Genomic DNA, 24,931 nt, shown 5'->3' with positions numbered 1-24,931 from the left:
CACCATTTTACTGTACAATATTGTAGCTATGGCCATCACTACCGGTTATATAATGGTGTGGGAGACATCCAATGAACCATTATAATGATGTAGTTCATGTAGGACTGGTCTATCCAAGCTGTGGTCCTCCAAGTGGAGGAAGTCTTCATCTAGACCACCCAGTTATAAGATTCTCCACTTAACTCTTTAAAAAGACATACTTACTATTGCTAGCCAAATACAATGCGATGTATCAGTAAAAGCCAAAATTAAACCATGCCTAAATTATTTTCCAGCTCCGTAAACCGTAAAGCCTTGTAATCACGTTTGCCACATTACTGAACTGTAATATAAGAAATATTAACAATTCACAATAGACTTCTTTCAAGGCTGAACTACAGCTCAAATTCACAAATTATATTATTGCTCACCTAAATAACACAATGGAGCATGTTAAGGCTTAGGTGGGAGCCCAGACATTCCAGTGTAAAATGGTGACATACAAAATGAACAGATGTCTATTTTGGTAATTGATTTTCTATGGAATCTATGAAAGGCTGCCATAATGTGCCGTAATATTACTTGGTTTTCTAGACAGCTGCTTATCTCACGGAGCGCGAATTGAAAAATATTACCTTTTTTTGAGTGCAATCAACTTTCACATTTCCTGATTTGCACATATACCAAGTTTAATAACATCTAATTCATGGAAAAATGTCACACTCCATCCACCACAAAACATAGAAAATATGTGTTTTCAAATGGGGAAAGAGAAAAAAAACGGTCAGAGTGACTGTTCTCCCGAGTATCCACAGGTATCCAATTACAAGGCTGCTCGGTTATAATACAATATATTGCGTGACGATGCGTTTTTTCCCCCAATCTATTTGCCGCAAGCTGATAGAGATGGTTGGCTCCGTGTAGAAATATGGTATGATTTATTTAGGCAGAAAACAAAAGTATTTACTTTTTTCATGTACTTTTTAAAGTAGTGTTGCAAAGTAGAATTACATCTGTCCTACATCCACTCCTTACATCTCAAGATGTTTCACAAGCTGGAAACATTGTCGCAAACAGTTATACATACATGTGGAGTAAATTGAAAAACGATGTGACGTCTCATTACGGAAATAATATGTTGCAGCAACCACTCACAGAAGGAACAAACACTAGCTAAATCCAAAAGAAAAGGCAATAAAGACTGCAAAATGCACTGAAAAGGCAATAAAAAGACTGCAAAGTGCAAGATTTAGCTGTAATGTAAGGCTACAAATTATACATAACTTTCCCCACTGTCCTCAAAATATAAAAAAACATCACAAAAAAACAAATGTCTACTGAAAGTCCAATAACAATCCATACATCACGATAATTTAAATCATAGAGAGTCCTGTTAAATATTAGAGCAGATTAGAATTCCCAACTACCTAAAAGGAAAAGATTATAAACAAAGCACGAGAGAGGAATAAAATAAAAGTTAGCTAAGAAAGTGAAAGAACCCATGTCATTCCATTGATTTACTTATTATTATTATCTTTTATTTATATAGCGCCAACAATTTACGCAGTGCTTAATACAATACATATAATCAAGGGGTATGACTAAGACAACTCGATACATTAGGTGGAGAGGTCTTTCCCAAAATGAACAGAAAATCATGCTATACTAAAAACAGGAGCCCTCATCTCACCAACAGAATTTTTGAAGATTTAGAGTATAAACGTAATAAACATAAACAGGTGAGTTGTGCAGTAATTACACCAATGTGCAAAAGAAATGGCACCTTCATTCTCATAACGCAGGATCCATATACATGTAAAAAAAGAATAAAAACAAATACATTGCGCGGTGTACATTGTTTTTTTTTTGTTGTTTTTTTTTTAAGCACCTACTTGTTCCTAGATTTCTGGCCTTACAAAGAATCCGGTCTATTTACTAAAGGCTGAGCGGAGTCGAGCTGTTTAGGCCATCTCAATCAAACAGGTTTTATTTGAGCCACTTCATTGAAATCAACTTGACTCCCAAACCTACCCAATATCAAGTTGACTCGATGACTTAATTCATGTCACGTCTCACTGGGAAGCATTATAATCTGACTATTCAAGGGCAGTCAAGGTCAGCAGAGTTAGCAGTCAAGATGAACAAGGATACCAACCCCACAAAACTGACCATAATGTTCAGGATGCAGCGGCCTCCAATAAATTAATGCAACTAAACAAACTGACTGTCAATTAGAAAGCTATTGAGTCCAACTCCACGGCAATCAACATCAACAGCTAGATGAGCCTTGAAATTTGAAACTCAACCGGATGAGACCGACAACCCAGACTAGCGAACAGAATGGTTAATGTGTCGAGTGGAACCTTTTGTGAGGCCGGTGTGAAAGTAAGCAACAAAGGTCATGATATAACATGATATATAAACATAGCATTTCAAAATTCAGGGAATAATACAAAATGTTAACATTATTCTTAAGGATATGCAACATCTGGTGAGCTGTCGACATACTGGCTCTCGCTGCGTATTATTGATTTTCTGTGTACTGATGCCAGAACACAACGATCAGCATCTGTTTCAGGGATACATGTTGTACAAAAATGCCACAAAACACAATGCTTTAGCAGTGTGTTTATTAATATTTATTGCAGCGTCCAAAAACTACAACAATTGATCGAAACAGTGTTCCCTTTGTCAGATTAACACACTTTAATCACTATTAGCCTAATAAAGAAGACTGTTTTTTTTTATTCTTGCAATAAACAGGCAGTAACATGTCGATGAAAACATTTAACACGGTCTGATACGTGTTATTCAGCCTTGGCTACAATCATCTACGGTAACTCTGGGTCTATATTGTTATGGCAGGTAGTGGTTAATACCTATTATACCTACAAAAACAAAATATCTCTGCTGTTCTGCACTTGAGATTGACAGGATCCAGAATTAATAATTCCAATATATATAGAATACCCCTGTAGCTTTCCCAGCTGTTTCCTGAAAAGTGACAGAGACAGATTGTCATGGCCAATAACACAACAGGGGTCCGGTGTCTAAAATGATAAAGAAGACCTCATGCATAGCTTAGATTACATAGCAGATAATAAAATTAAAAATGCAACTCGATGAAAGCCAGCAAACCCGCTTTGCACAGTATTCATAACAATTAACACAATTTATTGTCATTCTGTGGATCCAAAGAGAAAAAGAAATAAATCAAGCCTCCTTGAGGACCATTGGTCTCGCACGTACTTTGAGTACAGGAAGGGTCATGTCTGCGATGGTGCTCCTGTATGCGTCCTGTATGTGGAGGCACGGGTTCATGGGAAAAAGGTCTGAAGAACACTTCCCTCCTAAATTGGGTTCTCTGTATTATATACTAGTATATAATTATGTATTGTAGTATATTACTAGTATATTAGATTATTTTTATGTACTTATCTTATTCACAAAAAATACATCCCAGTAATCCCACTGAAAGAAATGTCAAACTAAAACATGTTGGATTTGCAATGGAATTCCCATAACAAAATGTATACAGAGATAGAATCAATTAGAAATATAATGTAGTATATTTTTTAATGCGCTACTTAGCAAAAGCAGCACAGAAACTTGATAACCCGTTACTTTACCATTTTAGCTCTTTGGAATAAAGAACAGCAGTTGTATCTACGGAGGTCAGTGCAAACATACAAAACACAGGAAAAACCTTCCTGTAAATTTAAAGGAAAATATCGGCCTTCAGTTCTTACCCATAATTTAGTGCATTTGGGAAATGTAGGCTTTCTACATGCATTATTATAGCTCAGAATAGCTTTTAGGGGGCTGAATAGACTATATGCTAGGCATAAAAAGTATCTAAAGCATGGTAAAGGCATTGGTGCTCTGAAACATATAAAACATAATACACGACAAGGCATGCAGTACATAATAAAAGCTTTAAAGGACCTTTTGGTACCCACTTAGAAGGTCTGGTGCTTCAAACCAGTATGCTTCCCGGTGGCGTATTCTGGCCTAGACCTACGCCTAGGGCACATGATATCCCCAATTGGTCAGTGCAGTCTTTTTGTAGCCTTAAGAATAAAGTATGGTACGTTGTGCTTAAACAAAAAATACAACTAATCTTCTTTTCTTAAATAAATAATTTACTGCTGAATATCGCTGGCGCTCTGTAAACAATACAAGCGAATTTTCACAGTAGCCTGTGATTCTACTGTATTCCTTATATTTTAATGTAGTTTCCCTCCTTAATAATAAAGTTTCTTAGTAAACAAATAAGAATGCTGTATACTTTATACTATACTACTTTATATTTTATACTATAAGCGCACGCGAGCAAATAACATACGGCTTACTTACAGAAGGCTATGATTTTCAGCATGATAAAGTGAGATGGATTTATTCGGGGTGTCGCATATTCATGAAAGTCTATCTAAAAGTGAAATGTAATTACTGTAGTAAAGTAAAGCCTTCTGCAATCATACACTAAAGATCTCCTGGGATTTGATCCAGAATATGCCCTCTCGCTTAACCACAGCCCAACTAAATTGCCTGTGGGCCAACCTGACACAGTGAGCTACGTGCTATACCCAGCGTGATTTATATTTATATAAATAGGTATGTACAAGCCTTCCGCGACAAGCTAGTTTTGTCCTTTATGGCTTACCGTACCACCTGTATGCTGATTTCCCTTTTCTTTCCTTATTTATCCCCTTCCCTCTTTGATCATGTCACCAAATACTTTGCCTCTGTTTCTAACTGGATGTCGGCACAATTCTTAAAACTTAATATCTCTAAAATGTACTTTTTATTTTCTATTCCTCCATCAATAACATTCCTTTGGCAGTCTAACAAGTCAATAGTGCAGCCATCATGCCTACCCTGTGCGCTCACTGCCTCCTTTTCACCATCGACTATTTTCCCTCAAAGATTTCAGCTTGTATTGCAGTTGAATTGTTCACGTTATAGGTCACATCAAAGGTGGAAAAAGTTCTTAAATTATTTATCTTTGTCTCATTCTTTAACATCGCAAGAACCTGGCATTTTAACAGGGGTGTGTAGACTTTTTATATCCACTGTATTGTAAAGGAATCCCACTAGTTATTCTTCAGCTTGCTGGAAATGTGTACAGGCAAACACACGGTCCGGTTAACAGTATGCATGTGGTCAGATCCAGTGCCGGCTCGTGCAGGAGTCCCAGGGGATCTAACTAGACCCCTATCCCCACACGCATGAGCAGGAATTGCTCACACGGATTGTAAGAGGTGCGCTCTCCTGCCCGTGATTGTCTGCTTCTAGCAGCCAAAACTGATGCAAAAGGGGAAATGCGCTGGAGCTCTGTACCTGCAGAATGTTTACCAGGTTCACTACTGTTCAAACATCTTGGGTCATATAGAATCAGAAATCCAGATGGTTTTGATGTTTTAAATGACTATTGTAGCTGGAAAGTGCTGATTTTTAATGGAATATCTTTATAGGTGTACAGAGGACCTTTATCACTCCCATCACTCCTGTGTTCCAATGGCAAGATGTGTTCACTAATCCAAGTTTAAGTTTAAAAGGCTAATTGATCATTTGGAAAACCCTTTAGCAATTATGTTAGAAATGTCTAATTAGCTGTGACCCCAAACTTTTGAATGGTAGTGTAAGCACTTTTTTTTCCTTCTTACAGGTAAAGAATGCATAAAATACCAACAGTACTTTAATATGGGTTCTTCATTGTTGGTGCTGTATGAGGCACTGGACTGTCCCTTTGAAAACCCCCATAGCTGGTGCGTTTTGTTTGTCAATCAGTGTAACTGTTTTAGAGATCTATTATCCAGCCCACAAGTTTAGCTCGTACAAATGAGAATGGTGGCAGCCTCTGGCAGGGCTTGTTTGCTGAAATCCTTTCCTTTCCCCTCACCTACGCGTAGAAACGCTGTTCAAAGCAAGCAGCAAATATCAGCAACCAAACAATAGGGCAGAGATGACATACGGGTGACTTTCAAATAACTTGTTTTAGTATTTTAAATATTACATAACTTGAATTGTGCTCACTCGTGATGGCCTGGTCTACAAATGATCGTCACTTCTACGAACACAATGTCTGTATGCTCTGTATTCTTATTTACCACCAAACAAGTGACATAGATAAAACTGGTCTATTCTGCTCTTCATTCAACTCAACAGAATAGAAGATACCATCAAAACTAAATACATATCAACAACATTGACAGGGTCTTCCCATGATGTGCTCAGACGGGTCAGAGCTTGGAATTATCTGGAGAAGCCAAACAGACAGATCAATACTGAAGGACATCCCAACGGACTCATTACATCTGGAAAGCAAAGGTCCTCACGGACCAAGGAGAGAAAAAACCTATTCATTCTTGTTGCCTTTTGTCAAAAGAGGCATAGGGCTGTTGGACATATAAGAATTATTTAAGGTAAAAGTTATTTAAGAAGTCCCATAGAGGTAAATGAAAAAAAAGATAACATCTCTAAGCACTCGTATTCTGGGCACGCTGCCCTTGAAGCAAGTATCGCAGACACAGAATCATATATGTTTTCACAACACAAAACCGTATCTCAGGATCGTTTGTTTGGTCTTGTGAAGTGTGTGTGTGTGTGTTGAAAACATGACATTATCTTACCTTCACATTCTCTGGATGCAGACCTCCTGGGTGTTTGTCCATGTACTGACATAGATCTGTGTGCTGGATCAAAAAAAAGAAAGAATAATTTAGTCTTAATGGCCCCTCTCTCCTACATATCGATGTGTCTATATGAAAAACAATGCTACCTCTTCGGCACAGTAAATTATAATGAAATAGAACCAAGAACCACATACGTCAGGGTTGTAAGCGGGCAATTTGCCAGTTTTGAGCTTATTGTTCAGAAGCATTGTACATGTACTCGAGCCGCACTCACAGCATTTATTTTTTCTGTGCAATAACAGTACGCGTTCCCCCATTACTGTATATAATTACTTCAAATTACAGTATAACATACTATTTAAAAAGAGCAGATTCCATAGCTCTATATCTAAGTATTATGTAACAGTCGTCACCAAACATACCAGGCCCTTTACATTCATGGCAGTAAAGGGACATTACATGAATTAGCATTTTTGCTATGTTAAAAAAATTATATTCATAATATCCAGAAAAAATTAGGCTTAATTACCTAGATTATTTTTTTTTATTATTTCTTTTGTTTGTATTTTAAATGAAGTATCTAGTCAGGCAGCCAATACATAAAAAGGTGCATATCACATAAATCAATCATAAGTCTCTTCTTCAGATGGATTCTACTTTCCTTGAACCAATACAGTTTCTTCCTTGCTTTTTTACTTTTTTTTTAAGCTCTAAAACAAAAACCAAGGAGCTATAAGATGTAAAGTTTTTAATTATATATCATTTAAATAATGATTTGATGTCATTGTTACACCTGTATACATGATCTAAACCAAGTCATTTCAGCAGCTACTTAGGGTACCTTTGGATCTACAGGGTCCCATAAAGGATAAATGGCGAAGAGAGGGGTGAAACTTAAACAAGTATTAATTTACATTTAAATAACTAAAGTTAATAATAATTCTTCTATTGGTTTATATACAGTACGCAGGGGGGGACCCTATCTTTGGTCTAAGAACATAGAGCCTCCCTGGTATAAGTATATAATGGATGCAGTATTTGTTGAACCCGCTGAACATGTTCATTGGCTTTACTTCATTCGACTTGAATTATTGTCTCTCTCTTCCCTTGAATTTCAACTCTTGCTAAAGTGTCACCAGTACTTATTGCATACTTCCACCTCTATTAACCCCACTCCTTTCTTTCGTTCCTAAAAAACCTTCTCAAACGCAGAAGCAGACCATAATCGCAAAGTGCCTGAGTTAATAATCTCGATTGTGGAGAGAAAAACTACAGACGCTAATACATACCCTGGCTGTAACAGAGCATTAACCTTCACTAAAAGGAGAGCAACTAGAAAGGTTGCAAAACACAAATGAAAGCTATTCACGATAATATTACCCAATAACAAAATGTATTCAAAGCTACAAATATATGTAAGGGGCAAAAAAAAATATATGAATATAAAAAAATGCAAATGAGTGATTTACCACTGAACTAAAACATTGTTTTGTTTGTGCATAGCTCATGTTTTTTTGGAAAGTGTTGCAAGGCACTTGAAGTATTTCTGACAATATATCTGGAATATCAATGGGTACAAGATCCCATTGGCAATGTTGCCATCTTCTTTCAAGTAAACAAACCGAGTCTGTCTAGGACTGTGTGCACAATGGTCAGTATAGTTTCTAAAGCAATTGAAGAACAGATGAGAAACAAAGTCATTGACGTCTATCAGCCTTGAAAGGGTTACAAAGCCACTTCTAATGCTCTGGCACTCCAGCAAACCACTGAGAGAGCCATTATCTGCAAATAAAGAAAACTTGGATGGAAGTAGTGATCTTTCCCAGGAGTGGTCAGCCCATCAAAATACCAAGAACTCATAGATTATCCAGGAGGCCATAATATTCTAAGGACCGATGAGTCAAAAGTGGAACATTTTGAAAGATTTGGCATAAAGCTAACAGTAGCTTCCACATTTCCACAATAAGAACATCAAACCAACAGTCAAACGCAGTTTAGGTAGTATTAAAGATCTAGAACACCAACAGAAAACGTGTGAAACATTGAACATGTATTGGTCAACAGCTGCTAATATAATTGTACTTGTAATTTTTTTTTCCTGTTTACCAAAGTTAATTAACATTAACATTTAAATGTGCAATAGGTATTTAAACATGCATCGAAGTGTAATCCGGAAATCATTTTTTTCTGTTCTATTTTAGCTACCTTATGGTATGGAAATTGTTCTTATAAAAAAGATGCTGACCTTACCTCCTCATGGAGGCGGCAGTGTGCGAGTCAAATAGAGAGGCAATTGGCAATGAACCGATCCCTCTGCTCGCCAACATCTCACACAGGCAGGTGTACTGGGCATCGCCTTGATGTTTCTTAAATGTCTTGTACATGCACTGGCAGCAGGTGAGTTGGGGTTGTCTTTGATTATGGCCACAAGAAGCCAATTAAAGAAGCGAGTCCAGTGGTACCCTCAAGTAACCTATTTCACATTTTAAAATGTTTTCCACTAACAATTATCACCAAAACTAAATTCTCTTTAAAACCTTTTATCAACATTCAGATTTCGATCCAACAAAGAACATCCAGCCCCAGGAAACAAGAGAAGACAATCATGTTTTTATTCCATTTTTCAGAAGCCCTGCCGATGAAATAAATGAAATGCGAACTACAATTGGGAGACTAAATTGAAACAAGTTATATTGCATAAACTTTTCTTGGTACTTCCGCCTTTTATTGTCAAGTCAAGCTGTGGCCAAGTTATATATTATAAACTTTATACATCTTACTTTATCATAGAACATAATCACCTGCCAGAACTTCATAACTTTTCACTGTCGGTGCTATTGCACTGGTCTACATGGTGGTAAGATTGAGAGCTTTATCTTTTAATTGTTCTTAAAGTTGCAGTTACATTGTGTTTGCTTTGTTATTTTTCATCGATCGAAGCAATTTTTCAACGAGAAAGTATGTTTAGTTGCTTAACATGAAATGTGTTAAGAGCACAGGGTGCGTGAGCCTAGTTTTGACTCACTGTGCTACTGAAAACCCGAAAAGCAGCTATGGGAAAAGGATCAGTAACTCTGCTAAGGGTGCTTATTGGCTTTGAAATATGTATTTTTAATATATTAAAAATATGTTTATGATCAGGTATAAAACTATATGAATAGGTACACAAAAGCATATATTCAATACCGAAATATTTTTGTATTATGCATACATATTTTTTTCTTCATCACCCCTAGTCACTTTGTCCTAGAGAGGATTAAGGCAGTAAATATTTATGGTCGCCCCTTTATAAAGAGAGTCACATTATGAATTCGAGATATGAACTCAAATAATCCCATTAAAGTTATAGAAAACATGTTTCCAGTACACATTCACACAATTCATTGTGTATTATTCCACATTGTATTTTTCTTTTCACTTTGTAGAGTACATAGGTACTCGCTACTGAAAAGGATAGCATTCTGTACTCTTGGTTCTCTTTTGTCTACGTTTTTTTTCTATGAAATATCCTCTTTGAATAAAAGAAGTTTAAAATTATATATATATATTTGAATTTTATAATTGGAAAATGTCACATATGTTCAGTGTTAGCTGTAGTGTCATTTACAAGGATTCATAAGCCATTTGGATGAGCTGGAACGCCACTGTCAGGCAAAGAAGCCTTTCTTCTTAGAAACGGTTAGAAACAACGTGGAAGATTTAATCTTCTTTGCTACGTCAGAGGTGAAAAGACACAAAAATGAAACAGCTAACTGCAACTTGCCAAATTGCAGATTATTACCGTATTTGCTCGATTATAAGACGAGGTTTTTTTCAGAGCAAATGTTCTGAAAAATACCCCTCGTCTTCTAATGGAGGTCGTCTTCTAATCAGACCTCATTCTGCTGGGGCCAGGCTGCTTACCGGGTTTTGGTCGCTGCTACTAGCAGCAGGAGAACAGGAAGCTAGCACAGTCCTCACATAACTCTACCTCCCCCCTCCTTCCTCTGGGGGCGGGCCAGAGAAGTTGCTCGCACAGCCGGGGCCCTGGGAGATCTGTAGCTCAGGTAAGGGGGTGGGGGGTTTGAGCAAGTATGTGTGATTAATGGAATGAATGAGTATTTAAATGTTTGTGAATGAGTGTGTGTGTGACAGCATGGATGTGTAAGGGGGGTGATGGTGGTAGCATGGCATAGGGAGGCTGTAATCACACTACTATCATCCCCAGGTCCCAGCATGTACTGGCTGCCTTGGCTTGATAGGAGTGTGATTGCTGTTAGCAGTTATATATATATACCTCCAGAAATGCTTTTTAACCCCCTATATGCCACTCAGCGCCATGATATGCCTTTTAACCCCCTATATGCCAGAGTGGCATATAGGGGTATAAGGCATATCATGGGGCAGAGGGGCATATAGGGGGTTAAAAGGCATATCATGGGGCACAGTGACATATAGGAGGGTATAAGACATTTCTGGAGGCATAGTGGCATATAGAGGGTTAAAAGGCACATCATGGGGCAGAGTGGCAAATAGGGGGGTATAAGGCATTTCTGGGGGCAGAGTGGCAAGCCTGGGGGCAGATGTGCATAACTGGGGGGGGCAGGTTGGCAAATAAAAGGAAATAAAAAATATATGTTTTTCTCAATCATAGCTTTTATTACATATGAAAATTAGTTTACATGAAATAATATTTACTAGTAAAACTTTTTTCCTATAGGGTCGTCTTATATTCAGGCTTTGTTTTTTTTCCTAAATTAATATTTTGATTTTGGGGGGTCGTCTTATAATCGAGCAAATACGGTATATTTGTAAATGGTGAAAATGCACATTATTCTGGGTCAGACATTGATGGAAGCATATCCTACTTGACACGCATATCTACTCCACTGGCTCATTTCCTAATACAATGCACCTGATAAACTTAAAATAAAGCTAAAACAATATTTATGAATACTGCAAGGTGAGAATTCAATGAAATATATAAAAATACAACTGGCTAATATCTTACAGAATAAAATAGGAACGCATGGGTAGAATCCTGTAACCATTTCAAACCATTTTAATTAATCAGCTAAGTTGGAGCACACAGTCCTATGAATTGTGAAATTTGACCAGATTGAAATTGACAAAGCAAAATAATTTATTGGGTTCATGTAAAGTGCATTCTATTTCTGCATGCATATTAGCAAACTAGATAATACTCGTGTATATATGTAAAAACAAAAAGAGGCTTTGCACATCTCTCTAGTAATGTGCGGAGAGAAATATTTCCTAACACTCAAAGCTTACTCTTCTGTAAAAATAAAAATATTTCCTTAACGATAAAACAAAAGAAGCAGATTTTTTTTAAATTAGGTAAGAACTAATTATCTCATTTATTCTGGCTTTCACGAGACACAATCAATTATTACGTTTATTTCCTACTCGGAACAGCTGTGTCCAAGCAATCAGAACCTCACCCAATTTATGAGACCCCACCAATTCTTTAAAAAAAACGATGCCCGCATTAATTTATAGCATCCTTGCTATAAATTAACATATGCCACTGATACACCATGTTTTCACATGTACATTAAAACATATAGCGGGGCTAAATGCAACAATATATGGACTCAAATTATGTTCCATTGCAAAATATTACTTAAAGGGGAACTATTGCTGTTTTCTGTAGGCGTTCTATTTTGTGCGCTAAGTAGGTTTTTGTTACATGAAGGAGAAACAACAGATATTTGCATAAGGTTTTGCATGGGTGTCCCTTAGTTCCTGTATTCGCAATATGTTTTAAATGTAGGGTAGCCTTTCCTAGCCGGACTTCGGACACTAAGAGCCTGTACTAGTCAGAGGCTCAGCACATGAAGCCAGAATATTATCGGAAGTGAAGACACATTTTGCTCTTTTTTCAACTTTTAACGTCACTTGCAAGAGGATCCCGGGTAGGTGAATCCTCGTGTGAAACAGAAATAAATGATAAGGTTTTTAGACTTGTTGCAACAAATGTTACATATATGTATGGTGGGAGTCCACCTTTAAACCTTGACAACCACTCAGAAATACACTATTAACATTGAATGCCACCTCTGCTAATCATGGAATTATAAAAATGCATAATTAGGGATTAAGAATTTGAAGTGCATTTTTTAGGAATCATGCCCACATTATACGCTTTGTATTTTCTCAGTGAATTCACAGAACGTGAGAGATTGATGGAACAATAACGAGTGGTAAAGGGAAGACGCTTCTCAAGTGGCAGAAGGGCCAATATAACACCTAATAAAGCATTCCTTTAATTAAGTTTCAATGACTGCAAAAACATTTGCATAAATGTGGTTCAAATAACATCATGAGAACGTTCTAGTGAATCCCGTAGCAAAGTCTCGAGCACATTATTTTAAGAGTGATAAAAACGGTACAGCAAAATAAAAACAGAACCATAAAATAAATCCTGGGACTCCCAAGGTACTGGCAAATATACCCCTAGGACCTTTAGACCGAGAGCTAAGATGTTTACAAGGCAGTGTGAAGAATAACTAAAAGGTTCAACTGCCACTCTATACTCCAGAACACATCAATTGTTTTCTGCTGCTACTCCGATTCCAGAATAGTGATCAGATTCCACTGGCCCCAATGGGAATGCTGCAAAGCATGCGCAGATGTACGGTCCCTGCTTACACTACCTAGTGGCAGCCAGCGAATGAGTTAAATAAGATAGACACCCAGACCCAGTGTTTTAACCATAACTAAGGAATCCCTGTAGTGATTGCCTACTGCAAGAAATAGTATGTAAGAAGGTTACATTTTCTGGGGAAGCATGGTTGGTTGGTTTGTCGAAAATGCATTTTTAAATTTAGTTGTCACCAAAAAATAAAAAATATATACACATGCGGTTCTCCTGAAAGTAAGTAATGTATAAATGACACTGTGAACTCATATGTCTCCCTAATTGGCTGTGGCTGTCATATGCCTGAGATGCATGCAAAGCTTGATGCCTTCAAATACAACAGAAAGAATATCCAACCGCATTTCCATCATGTTAAGCCTGAAACGTGTGAGCGCTCATGAATTAAAACAAAAATGATGCTATGTGGGTTCTGGAAATGACATCATGCAGCAAACACATTGTTTTGTTTCTCTAAAGCACCAAGACTGTTGCAAGGCTTTCTGTCCTGGTGAAGGCAGAACACACATTTCATATGCACCAGTAGTTCCACTGACTCTGATAAGCTCTCTTTCACAACAAGAAACTCTTTGAAATCTGTCAAGAACAGAAACGAGTAGTTTAATGGCCTTTTGAAAAGTATATGGGCAGATTTTCAATCAAGAAAGCACCAGCTTCATTGGAACACAACATGCCAGAGCGAGAGAGGGAGAGAGAAGGGCTATAGAGATACAATCCAAGGAGAACCTAACAGGCTCAGTTACAGCTAAGGAGGAAACATATGTTTAACCTGGTAAACCTGGAATTGGGCTCTTTTTCAATTAACAAAATAAATATTTTTCATTTAGTAAGCATTAAAAGATAAATCCCTGTCACAATAGGATTTATTCAATAAAGGGAGAGTTGTCCAGAGAGTTTGCAGGAGAGTTGTGGTTTCAACTCCTTGACCTCTCTATAATGTATAATTCAATGGTTAAGGAGGCTATGAAGAATCTTGTATAGTTAACCATGCATTAAACAGGGCCTACCAAGCTCTTCATGCAGCAGAACATTACTGGGGATGGCCCTTCATAATGTATAGTAAAGTGAATATGAAAACACAACTCTCCTGCAAATTCTCCTGTCACCCCCCACTCCTTTAGTAAATGGACCGTATTGTGTATACTTTTCAAAATGTGAGATGTAGACAGTTAAAATGTGGTTTCTCCAGCGACGTGGGGCTGTATGTCTTATGGCTCGACTACCACTTACCTGCCCACTAAGCAGGTGAAAATTGGCTTAGGTGTGAAAGTATGAAAGCATTAATTTTATTGCATATACTACAAATAAACCTAACGTGGCTTCTCTTATGTAGCATCCTTCTACTTGGGTCCACTGAAACCATAGGATTTAGGAGGTATGAATGCAAAGCTGGGACATAAGTAGCCTACAAGTAGCTTTTGTACAGTTTGCTAAACAGAGCTTTTATTAAGCTGGGATCAGGCTTGCTCATAAGATTGGTAGTTTAACCTTTTCAGATGAGAAAAGCTACTGGATGCACCCGGTGTATAACATGAGTTTGGTTGAGTTAACTTATTAAGTAGCATATACTACATAACCTACATATATGTTGTGTTTACATCAAGTTAAAATACACAAGACGAAGCAGACAAAAAATGAGTAATTCTGGCGATATAAAGATGGCTATTTGGTTTTCTGTCATATGAATCTGCTAATAAGGCTTTAAAAGCAACTTTTAGTTACTTTAGTAATAATACATACCCCTGGAACTCATATCATTAATAGTGTTAGGCAACCGTATGTGGCGACCCGTCCTTTCATACTGATTTGGCAACTGATGAAAAGACGGGGAGAGAGGAATTTTCGCTTTTCATGATCTCACTCAGTGGAATGGTAGAATGAATACTGCTTTGGAAATAAAATCCCAAATGCACACAACACAATGAATGAGCTATTGGGTTGTTGTTTTTTTTGTTTTTTTTTTTACACTGGCAATCATGCATCATCTTTTCCATATCGCAATATCATCATCCTTAAAGTTTATAAAACCCTCAAAATAGTACGATATAATCACCAACTCAAAAATAAACTATTCATGGATAGAAACAAGGAATTTGATGGCAGACACTTGGCCCATCTAGTCTGCCCATTTCCCCTGATGTAAGACTCTTGATCTTGTCTTAGACTCAGGATACATCTGTAAAGAAGTGGATACAATCTCAATAGTTTAACAGGGTATATACATTTACTAACAATGGGTTAAAGTAGTTTTAATACTAACTAAATGTATTGGGTATTAATCAGATCTTGGAAGGCTTTGCAAACACAGAGGGTATATGCTGGTGGTGGACATTACTTCTACTGTACCCATGGTGTTCCTACCATATACTATGTTATTTTACAGGCTGCTGAGCAATAAATAATATAAATATACCAGATGTAACATGGACAGATTTTTGGATGCCTATGGTTTCTATATTCAAGATGTGGGAAACTAAGCACACAGTTGGCTACATGAGCTCTAGAACACCGACAGTCACCTAATCTATACAGCAGGATGAAATACATTTCACTGCAGAATCATAAACAAATGTAATCTCTATGTGTGCATTTTATACAAATACTAACACATGACAGTTTTATCATGTATGTAAAACACTCATGCCTAGCAAATGGATAGTTTAAAACCTCAACCCCGACCTCAACTGGCTGACCTAGTACAGTGAACAGAAGACTTCTGCTTGTCACCGGATGCTTAGAAGAAGGTGAAGAACCGTGAATGCAGACATTTACATTCCCTAAATGGTGGATTTTACCATATAACCCATAACCCTACAGGAACATGTAACATTAACCATAAATATAAAAAAAAAAAAAGTCATAATAAAAAAGAATAATTCCTACCAAAAAGGAAATCTTATTTTCTGGACTATCATATTATTATCATTCTATTCAATTTTGTCCTTGATAAAAATATAAAAAAAAACAAGCCTCATTTGCCCTTTATCTTAAACACAATGCAGTATTGTGAATGCTATATAAGAAGTTGTATAATACATTCATATACTGGTACACAAAGTACAATTTTAATGAAATACAAAGACAAAAAATTACATTTTAATGATTTATTTCTATCGATATGTTGTGGACTCATTTATTACCCACCTAATAGTTCCTATCATAATTTCCCCAGATCACCATTTATCTAATGACACTGTCTTTTGCAAAGATTTTATGAGGTTCTGGGATTACAGGATTAAAAATAAAAATAGAAGAAATCGAATGTTCTGCTTCAATGAAGATAAAACACCCCCTCAAACCATTTTTAAAAGGAAAAAAAATATACAACCTCGCCCTCTAAGAATGTGTAATCAAAAGATATTAAAAATAGCCACAGGTGTGTATTAAAACCATATTTATGAGATTTTATCATTAACATCTTTATAAATGTCATAGCCTATTAAACATTGTAGTTCATGTTCCAGATAGCTGAATCATGTTGGTTTTGTAGTTCTATGATCTAGAACTATGTATTTAAAAAAAAAAAAAAAAAAAAAAAAAAAAAAGCTCATGTGAAAAATATTTAAAAATACCGTATTGGCTCGAATATAGGCCGCACTTTTTTCCCCCACTTTAAGTTTTTAAAGTGGGGGTGCGGCCTATATTCGGGCTCTAGCGCCCGACGCCCGGGACATGCAGTCCCGGGCGCCGGGCAGGCAGCGGGGTTAAGATACAGATCCCCCGCAGCGGTGCAGGGGACCTGCATCCTTCTCTGCTCAGACAGCCTCCCCTGCCAGCACTTCCCACGGGGGGGGGGTGCCGGCACGGGAGGTTATCTAAGCGTTTTACCTCTGCCCACCCCCGACTTACCGGAGCAGACTCCCGGGTGTCTTGCGGGGCCGGCGGGAGACATTTACGCAATACGCAAATGCAACTTCCGGTAACGGTACCGGAAGTTGCATACGCGTATTGCGTAGATGTCCCTCGCCGGCCCTGAAGACACCCGGGAGTCTGCTCCGGTAAGTCGAGGAGGGGGGGCAGAGGAGGACAGCGGCAGCGTATCGCGGGGAGGGAGGACAGCGGCAGCGTATCGCGGGGAGGGAGGACAGCGGCAGCGGATCTCGGGGAGGGAGGACAGCGGCAGCGGATCTCGGGGAGGGAGGGCAGCGGATCTCGGGGAGGGAGGGCAGCGGATCTCGGGGAGGGAGGGCAGCGGATCTCGGGGAGGGAGGGCAGCGGATCTCGGGGAGGGAGCGCAGCGGATCGCGGGGAGGGAGGACAGCGGCAGCGTATCGCGGGGAGGGAGGACAGTGGCAGCGTATCGCGGGGAGGGAGGACAGTGGCAGTATATCTCGGGGAGGGAGGACAGCGGCAGCGTATCTCGGGGGGGAGGACAGTGGTAGCATATCTCGGGGAGGGAGGACAGTGGCAGCATGTTTTTTTTGGTGCTTTTTTAAAGAAAAAAAACTTTTTCTTTAAAAAAGCACCAAACTTTTAGGGTGCGGCCTATATACGGGGGCGGCCTATATCCGAGCCAATACGGTAGTTATATTGGATAACTCTAAACTTTGCAGACTTGCAAGAACACTTAAATACAAGATAACAGCACATTCAGAGCCACGCGCGGACACAATTCTCCACAAATGCCATGGACAGTGATTTTATATTGAACACTTTCAGAATAGAATTATAACTACTGACCTGACATAGTAAACAGGTCAAACGGGCACATATGGCAAGTTTGCAAATTTATGAGCTGAATAGCTTTTTGTGTCTCTATGGTTATCAGAAAATTCTTACATACACTGGTATGAAAGTAAATTTGCCCTCCCCGTTGATCACTACGCACTTGAAAGAAACCCTTCATCTGTCCCGTATTTCCTATACCCTCTGCTTTGGGTGGGTTTTTCTGCATTGAGAAAATCGATTTTAAAGTTTTTACTGGGTAGGAGTTTGGTTATATAAGGGATATCGTAAATCTTTACTAGTAAAATCATACAGATGTTTTGTTTTCTCACAATTAGTCACATAAAGTTACCAACTCAACATCTACTTGAATAAAACAAAGTTTCTTATGGATAAACCACATAAGATCCCGTTTGAAATGTACCTTTATGTGCTCACAATCTCGATTTGGTATCAGGAGATGAAGCAGCCATCAGAGTAAAGTGCGCCAAAACATAAGGTTAGTCTGTAGAAGGGCTATTCCAGTATGAAGGTGAGAAACCAACAGTGACAAAGAAATATCACATCCTCAATAAAACGATCTCCATCTCTTAATCTTATTCATAGACCGTCTCCAACACCCTACATCTGATAAATACAATATGGTAGTGAAGGTATGAAACGCGTTGGGGGCGTTGAAGTGAAGCGTCCATGAAGTGACCTAGCCTGCAGTAAATAATGTGTGCTTGACGGAAAGTATTGAATATGTTTACCATCTTTTGCTCTCAAGATCTTCCTACAGAACTTCAGAATTGTCCTACAAGTAAGACTAATCCACAGCATTCAGGAACTCAAACTTTCACAGATTTTATAGTCTGCCAAAATCTTTTATTTCATAATTCAGTCTGTATGGCCAAATATTCACGTTTCATCAGGCAAATACCATTACATACAGATCTGAGAATACTTTTTGTTTTATTACAAACAAATGACCAAATAAATAACATTAGCTGAAAATATGAGAAATGTAGGAATAAAATAGAATCATAAAGCATTACAATCTATCATATGATGCCCAAATGATTTTAATATAGCAGGAAAAGCACTCTATTCGAGGTAATTTTCTCTATTTCAATTCCACCTCCTTCAATCCATCTGGTATGTTAAGGCATTTAATTATTATAGCACCATATCCTGATCTGTACAGCTGAAAGCTAGAATATTTTTTGTACAAATACCATATGTTTTCAAGTAAATGTAGAAAGATTATGTGTTCCAGCCCATAGCTTCCCAAATTGCAAGTGAACAAAGTGAAATCGCTGCATTGTGTACCAAGCAGATTGAAGTTTTAATTATTAGCCAAAGTACAAAGTCACAATAAAACAAGGTAATGATGCTTAAATTACATGAATCAAGCTAGTGCCGAGGACAATGCATGCCGGGGTAAGCTGTGACTTTGTGTGTTATTAAACTGTTCGGGGAGTTTCTCTGTACACACAATATCTATTTATTCAGTCAACTAAATCAGGATACTTTTCTACACAGTGAAGATAAGTAACGAATATGTTACAAAAGAACATTGCAGAATCAGGTTCACTTTAGAACACCCAGGTTGATCCTGTATAATGTAATAGATGTACGTATTATACAGGACCAACTCATACTTTCTTGGTTTCTTCTATCACAGCAAACTGTTAAAGCAAAGGATTCCCAAAGCACGACACTTTCATCACTGTTTTTTAAGGGTCCTTTATGTTAAATGCATTATTTCCTTCTCATTATACATAACGTGGGCCACGTTGGCCAAAAAATTACATTTTTTACTCATCTGCTTATAGAATGCTGTTTTGAAACTCTTAGGGAGCATCCTAAAAATTGTTCTGAAGCCGAACAACTATGTTTGCAAGAATAGTACGAATAGTAAACAGTGATCCATTTCTGCTGGCTTAATAAAGCATACCTCGCCCAACTACTCTATAACTGGCAACATTCATGTTTGGGCTTAATCTATGGACCATGTTATACTTACTAAAAGCTATACCTGTATTGGAGAAAGTATAGGCAATCCAATCTAGTGATAGTGACCACACTGTGAAAATCCTTGGCACAAAATAAAGGCAAAAGTACTCCTCATATAGATCAATTGCCACCAAAACCCATTCAACACAAAGTATGGTCAACTCCATAACAAAGATGTTAGAAAATGAGTGTGGTTTGTCCCAGATTTCCATCATATGCCAGGGAAGAATCCAGAGGACTTATCGAATAACTCTGTTACAGAGTGTGTGAATAACCACCAAGACAAAAGTTCCATATATATTATAGGCACATTTTGTTAGAGTTGAAACAACATTGTATCATGCTGCTGATATATAGCAATAAAGAACAGAGCTCCTTTTGCATTCTATTACAAATACATATATGTGCAAACATGACACTTACCACATACTCAAATACAAGGGTCAAGGTTTCCTTGGTGTGAATTATATCATGGAGCAGTACAATGTTGGCGTGTTTCAGTCCTTTAAGAAGGGAAGCTGAAAAGACAGGAAGAAATAGACATTATTGTAGATTTCACATTTCAAGTAGGCTTCTGTTTTGTTAATATGACTGGGCACGTAGGAACAAGAAGCGGTGGAAGATTTCTCCAAAGAGAGCCATTGCCATTGTGTGTATTGTATACTAAAATAAAAAGGCAGACTATTGCCTCTGGATTCTTGAGTTTCTTAAACCACACAATAAGGCATTTGTAATCCTGTAATGAATCACACTAGAAGAAAAGATGAACCCCATTCTCAATAAGCTAAGTAAAAGAAAATTTAATAAAAACAGTAAAGAGTAAAGACCCTAGTAAAACAGTATGAGCCTTGGGTCTGTCCATCAGAGTTTACAAGAGAGTTTTCAGGAGAGTCGTGGTTTAAACATGTTGACTTCACTATACATTATGAAGGTCCAACCCCAGTAAGCTTCTCCTGCATGAAGAACTTTGCTGGCCATGTATAACAAATCAGTGTGATTTTTTTGTCTCCTCACACATTGATTAATGCATTATACAGGACCAGCTCAGTCCTTCTTGATCATTAAACTTGCCAGTGTTTGCCTTTCATGATGAATAGTGAAGTGAAGGAGGGAGTAGAAAACCCAGTCCCCTGCAAAACTCTCCTTTAGTAAATAGATCCTATTGTTAACATGTCTATCCAGAGTAATATCCTGGGAAATATGTACAGTATATGTAAATTGTGGAACATTCATAAAACAGAGACAGTCATTCGACGACAAATGAGAACCATTTGGGTCCATCTAGTCTGCCCATTTTTCATTATGTAAAGACAACATTAAACGTGCATTCTGTTTTATACAGCTTTATGAGGGTTTTTCTTTGTATGCCATTTAATCCAATTTCAATACAAAAAAAAGGTCCTATTGATTTTAAGTTACAAAAGCTTGTGAAATCACAGAAGAAAAAAGGCTGCATAAAGCAAAAAAAAATTAAGGACAGATTTTTCAATATTTTGGAGCTTATCTAATACAATTATTTCAAGCCAATAAATATAAAAATAGGTAGCATTGTCAAAAGTAAATCGACAAAAGTGATTCATTACACAGATCACATGCTGGGAGCATCATGAAATGGTAGAACTGAAAATAAAACGTAGCTGTTATATGATTTAAGACTTTTTCAATTATAAAACCAAGTACTTCAACTGTGTCAGGACAAATATCTGTCAATCAAATCCAGACTGCTTCGCCAGTGCTCAAGCAGCGTTATCGTTAATAACTGGTAATTTAGGGGCATCCAAAACACTGTATTTCTGCATTAAATAGGCTTATAGTCACTCATCTGTGACATAATGTCTCCCTGGCAGGGACAGGAATCAACCTCATGTAAATAATGTGTGACAGAGAGAACATTTCTAATCACCCTGTATACATTTCCACAACAAGCCACCCGGATTTTACACAATGAGAGGTGGACTTACAAATAAAATTATTGAAACCAGGAAAAGCATTTACGCATGACCTGCCTTAAAGATACAATGCACCTTTTATAATATATAAAATGCACCATATGAGAAATCAACAGCATTTATGGTTGCATCAAAACATCAACCTCTTGGTACCAATCCTCTCTAACGGCAAAATGACTGGAATCAGTTCTAATTTCACAAATGTTTTAGCAGCTTTTGTGTGTTTAAGTGGACCAACCTCCCAGCAGAAATGACAGAGGCTAATGCAGTAGGGGCATTGGAACATGCATCCTAAAGACGAGGCAGAGGACTGATTAACGTCTTCATGTCAGGAGAAACAGACAGACTAGATGAGCCGAACGATTCGTATCTCCCGCCAAATTCTAATAATTAATAATATATATCTACCCGTAACTACTTATACAATTAAACAATTACTCAATTTTCTTCACATTTTATATGGAAGTTCATATGGCATCTACTGTTGGAACAATATGTCAGCCAGCGTTACATCTTTCCATGACCATGGCATTAAGGGGGCATCCCAGAGCTGTGTTGGTGTTATCGAGGCCTGTAAACGTGTCACAAACATGTCTATAGCAATATCCATGTTGTCATTAAAATCAATACCATGTTTGAGGATTGTAATTAGCAGGTGATTTAGGAATCTAATGATTGTTATAATTAGGAAAAAATGAAAAGGTAATTTTAACATGAATTTATAACTCCAATAACCACCGTGTGAGTGATGACAGTTCATTATCATAATTTAGAAGGAGACAATGCATTAAACATTTTTGTCCTAATGCATATTTAATGTTCTATCACTTTTACATTTGATTTATTGGTGAAGCATGGTTATCCCCTAGGCTTTGACTTTTTTTTCACCCCATTACATTGACTTCATTCTAAATGACAGAAAACAGAAAAAAAAAATACAAGATCAGCACATGTTAAAGTAATATACCTAACAAAAAATACAAAGTGATCATAAGTGTACAACAGAAAATAACGTTAAGAACATGCACTAAAGAGTCTTCTAAGAGAGACATTTGAAACAAATCATAAAGTTGACTTCCTTCAGTAGTATTGAGATGCTCTCTGACTATATAGCATGCAAGGTGGAGCTTGTTGGTTAGTGTGTCGCTTTTCAATGTTTCTGATCAGGATAAAGCGAACAAATCTTGAGAATTGACTAATGCCTATTGTTTGCTTTCCATTGCGACACTAGAGGGATTCTAGGTTTTAAGAACATTCATATTTATCCAACTGAACTGCATATGTATCTGTTTTGGTAGACATTTATTTATGATTTCGAATTCTTATGTATTGATCATTATATGTGTGAATATTATGTCATCACTTTAAGATTTGTAAAATCTAGCAATTTGGCTAGAGTCTCATCTTCCACTATTACGAGTGTAAATGTCTTTGCATATAAAAACATACATTTCTTTATGGCCTGAAAAAGATCCCTGCATAAGATCGAAACATTGCCACTCGTGAAATAAAATGCACCACAACACCTGAGTGCGGAGTAACATCTTCACTGTTTTTATACTTTGGTCAGTAAGAGAAGACAGTACCCATTCTTCAGCTCTATAAAATGCAAATCCACATCGATATTCTCCAAACAAAAAGGCCAGCAGATTGTTCTGTGCCTAACTTTCAGTGCCGTATTGATTATAAACCCAAGAACTGAATTACTGTTTCAGATTGATGCTCATTGAGGGAAATCAAGCGCCTCAAGCAACCCATTACTTTTTAAAATACAGAATTGAGAACAATGTTCCCCCCTTTTCGAAGAGCTTAAGTCCATAACAAAAGCAAACCAAGGTAGCACAAATAATAATGTCGCATGTTAAACGTTTCAGATTAACATGGGCATAACGACATAAAACAGTTTTACCGTATTTGCTCGATTATAAGACGAGGTTTTTTTCAGAGCAAATGCTCTGAAAAATACCCCTCGTCTTATAATCGGGGTCGTCTTCTAATCAGACCTCAAATAGAGGTCTGATTAGGAGACTAAGATCCAGATCCCCCGCACCGCTGCAGGGGACCTGGATCCTCCTGTCCCCCCCCCATACACACACACACTTACCGGTGCTTCCGGAGGTGAAGTTGGCAGCGGGGGTTTGTATGCGTCCGTCGCAAATACCTTCCCCGACTGTCAGAGGTCAGAGTTCAAGAGTTCCTGATCTCTGACAGCCGGGGAAGGTATTTGCGACGGACGCATACAAACCCCCGCTGCCAACTCCACCTCCTTCCGGCTGCCGCGGAATGAGACGTTAACCCGCTGCCCCGGCAATACAGCAGGAAATTGGAAGCACCGGTAAGTAAGAGTGTGTGTGTGTGTGTGTGTGTGTGTAGGTAGGGCATTTCTGGAATGCCTTACACCCCTATATGCCACTCTGGCACTTAGGGGGTTAAAAGGCATATTATCGGGCAGAGTGGCATATAGGGAGGTATAAGGCATTTCAGGAGGCAGAGTGGCGTTAAGGGGGCATTTAATAGAGCACTCTGCCTCCTGAAATGCCTTATACCTCCCTATATGCCACTCTGCCCCATAATATGCCTTTTAACCCCCTAAATGCCAGAGTGGCATATAGGGGTATAAGGCATTTCTGGAGGCAGAGTGCTCTATATAATGCCTTTTAACTCCCTTAATGCCACTCTGCCTCCTGGAATGCCTTATACCTCCCTATATGCCACTCTGCCCCAAAATATGCATTTTAACCCCCTAAATGCCAGAATGGGATATAGGGGTATAAGGCATTTCTGGAGGCAGAGTGGCACATAGGGGGTCAAAAGGCATACCATGGGGCACAGTGGCATATAGAGGGTGTTAAAAGGCATATCATGGGCCACAGTGCCATATTGGTGTGGCAAGCCTGGGGGCAGATGTGCGTAACTGGGGGACAGGTTGGAAAATACAAGAAATAAAAACAAAAAAAAAATATTTTTCTCAATCATAGCTTTTATTAAAAAAAATAGTTTACATGAATTAACATTTACTGCTAAAACTTTTTTCCTTTAGGGTCGTC

General features: G+C 38.0%; 1 protein-coding gene across 3 annotated transcripts in view; it reads right to left on the bottom strand.

Moving 5' to 3' along the window:
• Nucleotides 1-24,931, bottom strand: part of CDK14 (cyclin dependent kinase 14) — a 202,502-nt gene that overhangs the window by 100,120 nt on the left and 77,451 nt on the right. For all 3 annotated transcript variants that reach the window (XM_053468070.1, XM_053468069.1, XM_053468071.1), the window contains 2 exons: nucleotides 20,359-20,453; nucleotides 6,612-6,674 (listed from right to left, as the gene is read on the bottom strand). In XM_053468070.1, coding sequence (XP_053324045.1) covers nucleotides 6,612-6,674; nucleotides 20,359-20,453 — 158 coding nt within the window. The remainder of the gene's footprint in view (nucleotides 1-6,611; nucleotides 6,675-20,358; nucleotides 20,454-24,931) is intronic.

This window comes from Spea bombifrons, chromosome 5 (genome assembly GCF_027358695.1).
Source record: "Spea bombifrons isolate aSpeBom1 chromosome 5, aSpeBom1.2.pri, whole genome shotgun sequence".
Taxonomy (NCBI): domain Eukaryota; kingdom Metazoa; phylum Chordata; class Amphibia; order Anura; family Pelobatidae; genus Spea; species Spea bombifrons.
This window is presented reverse-complemented; position numbering and strand designations above follow the sequence as displayed.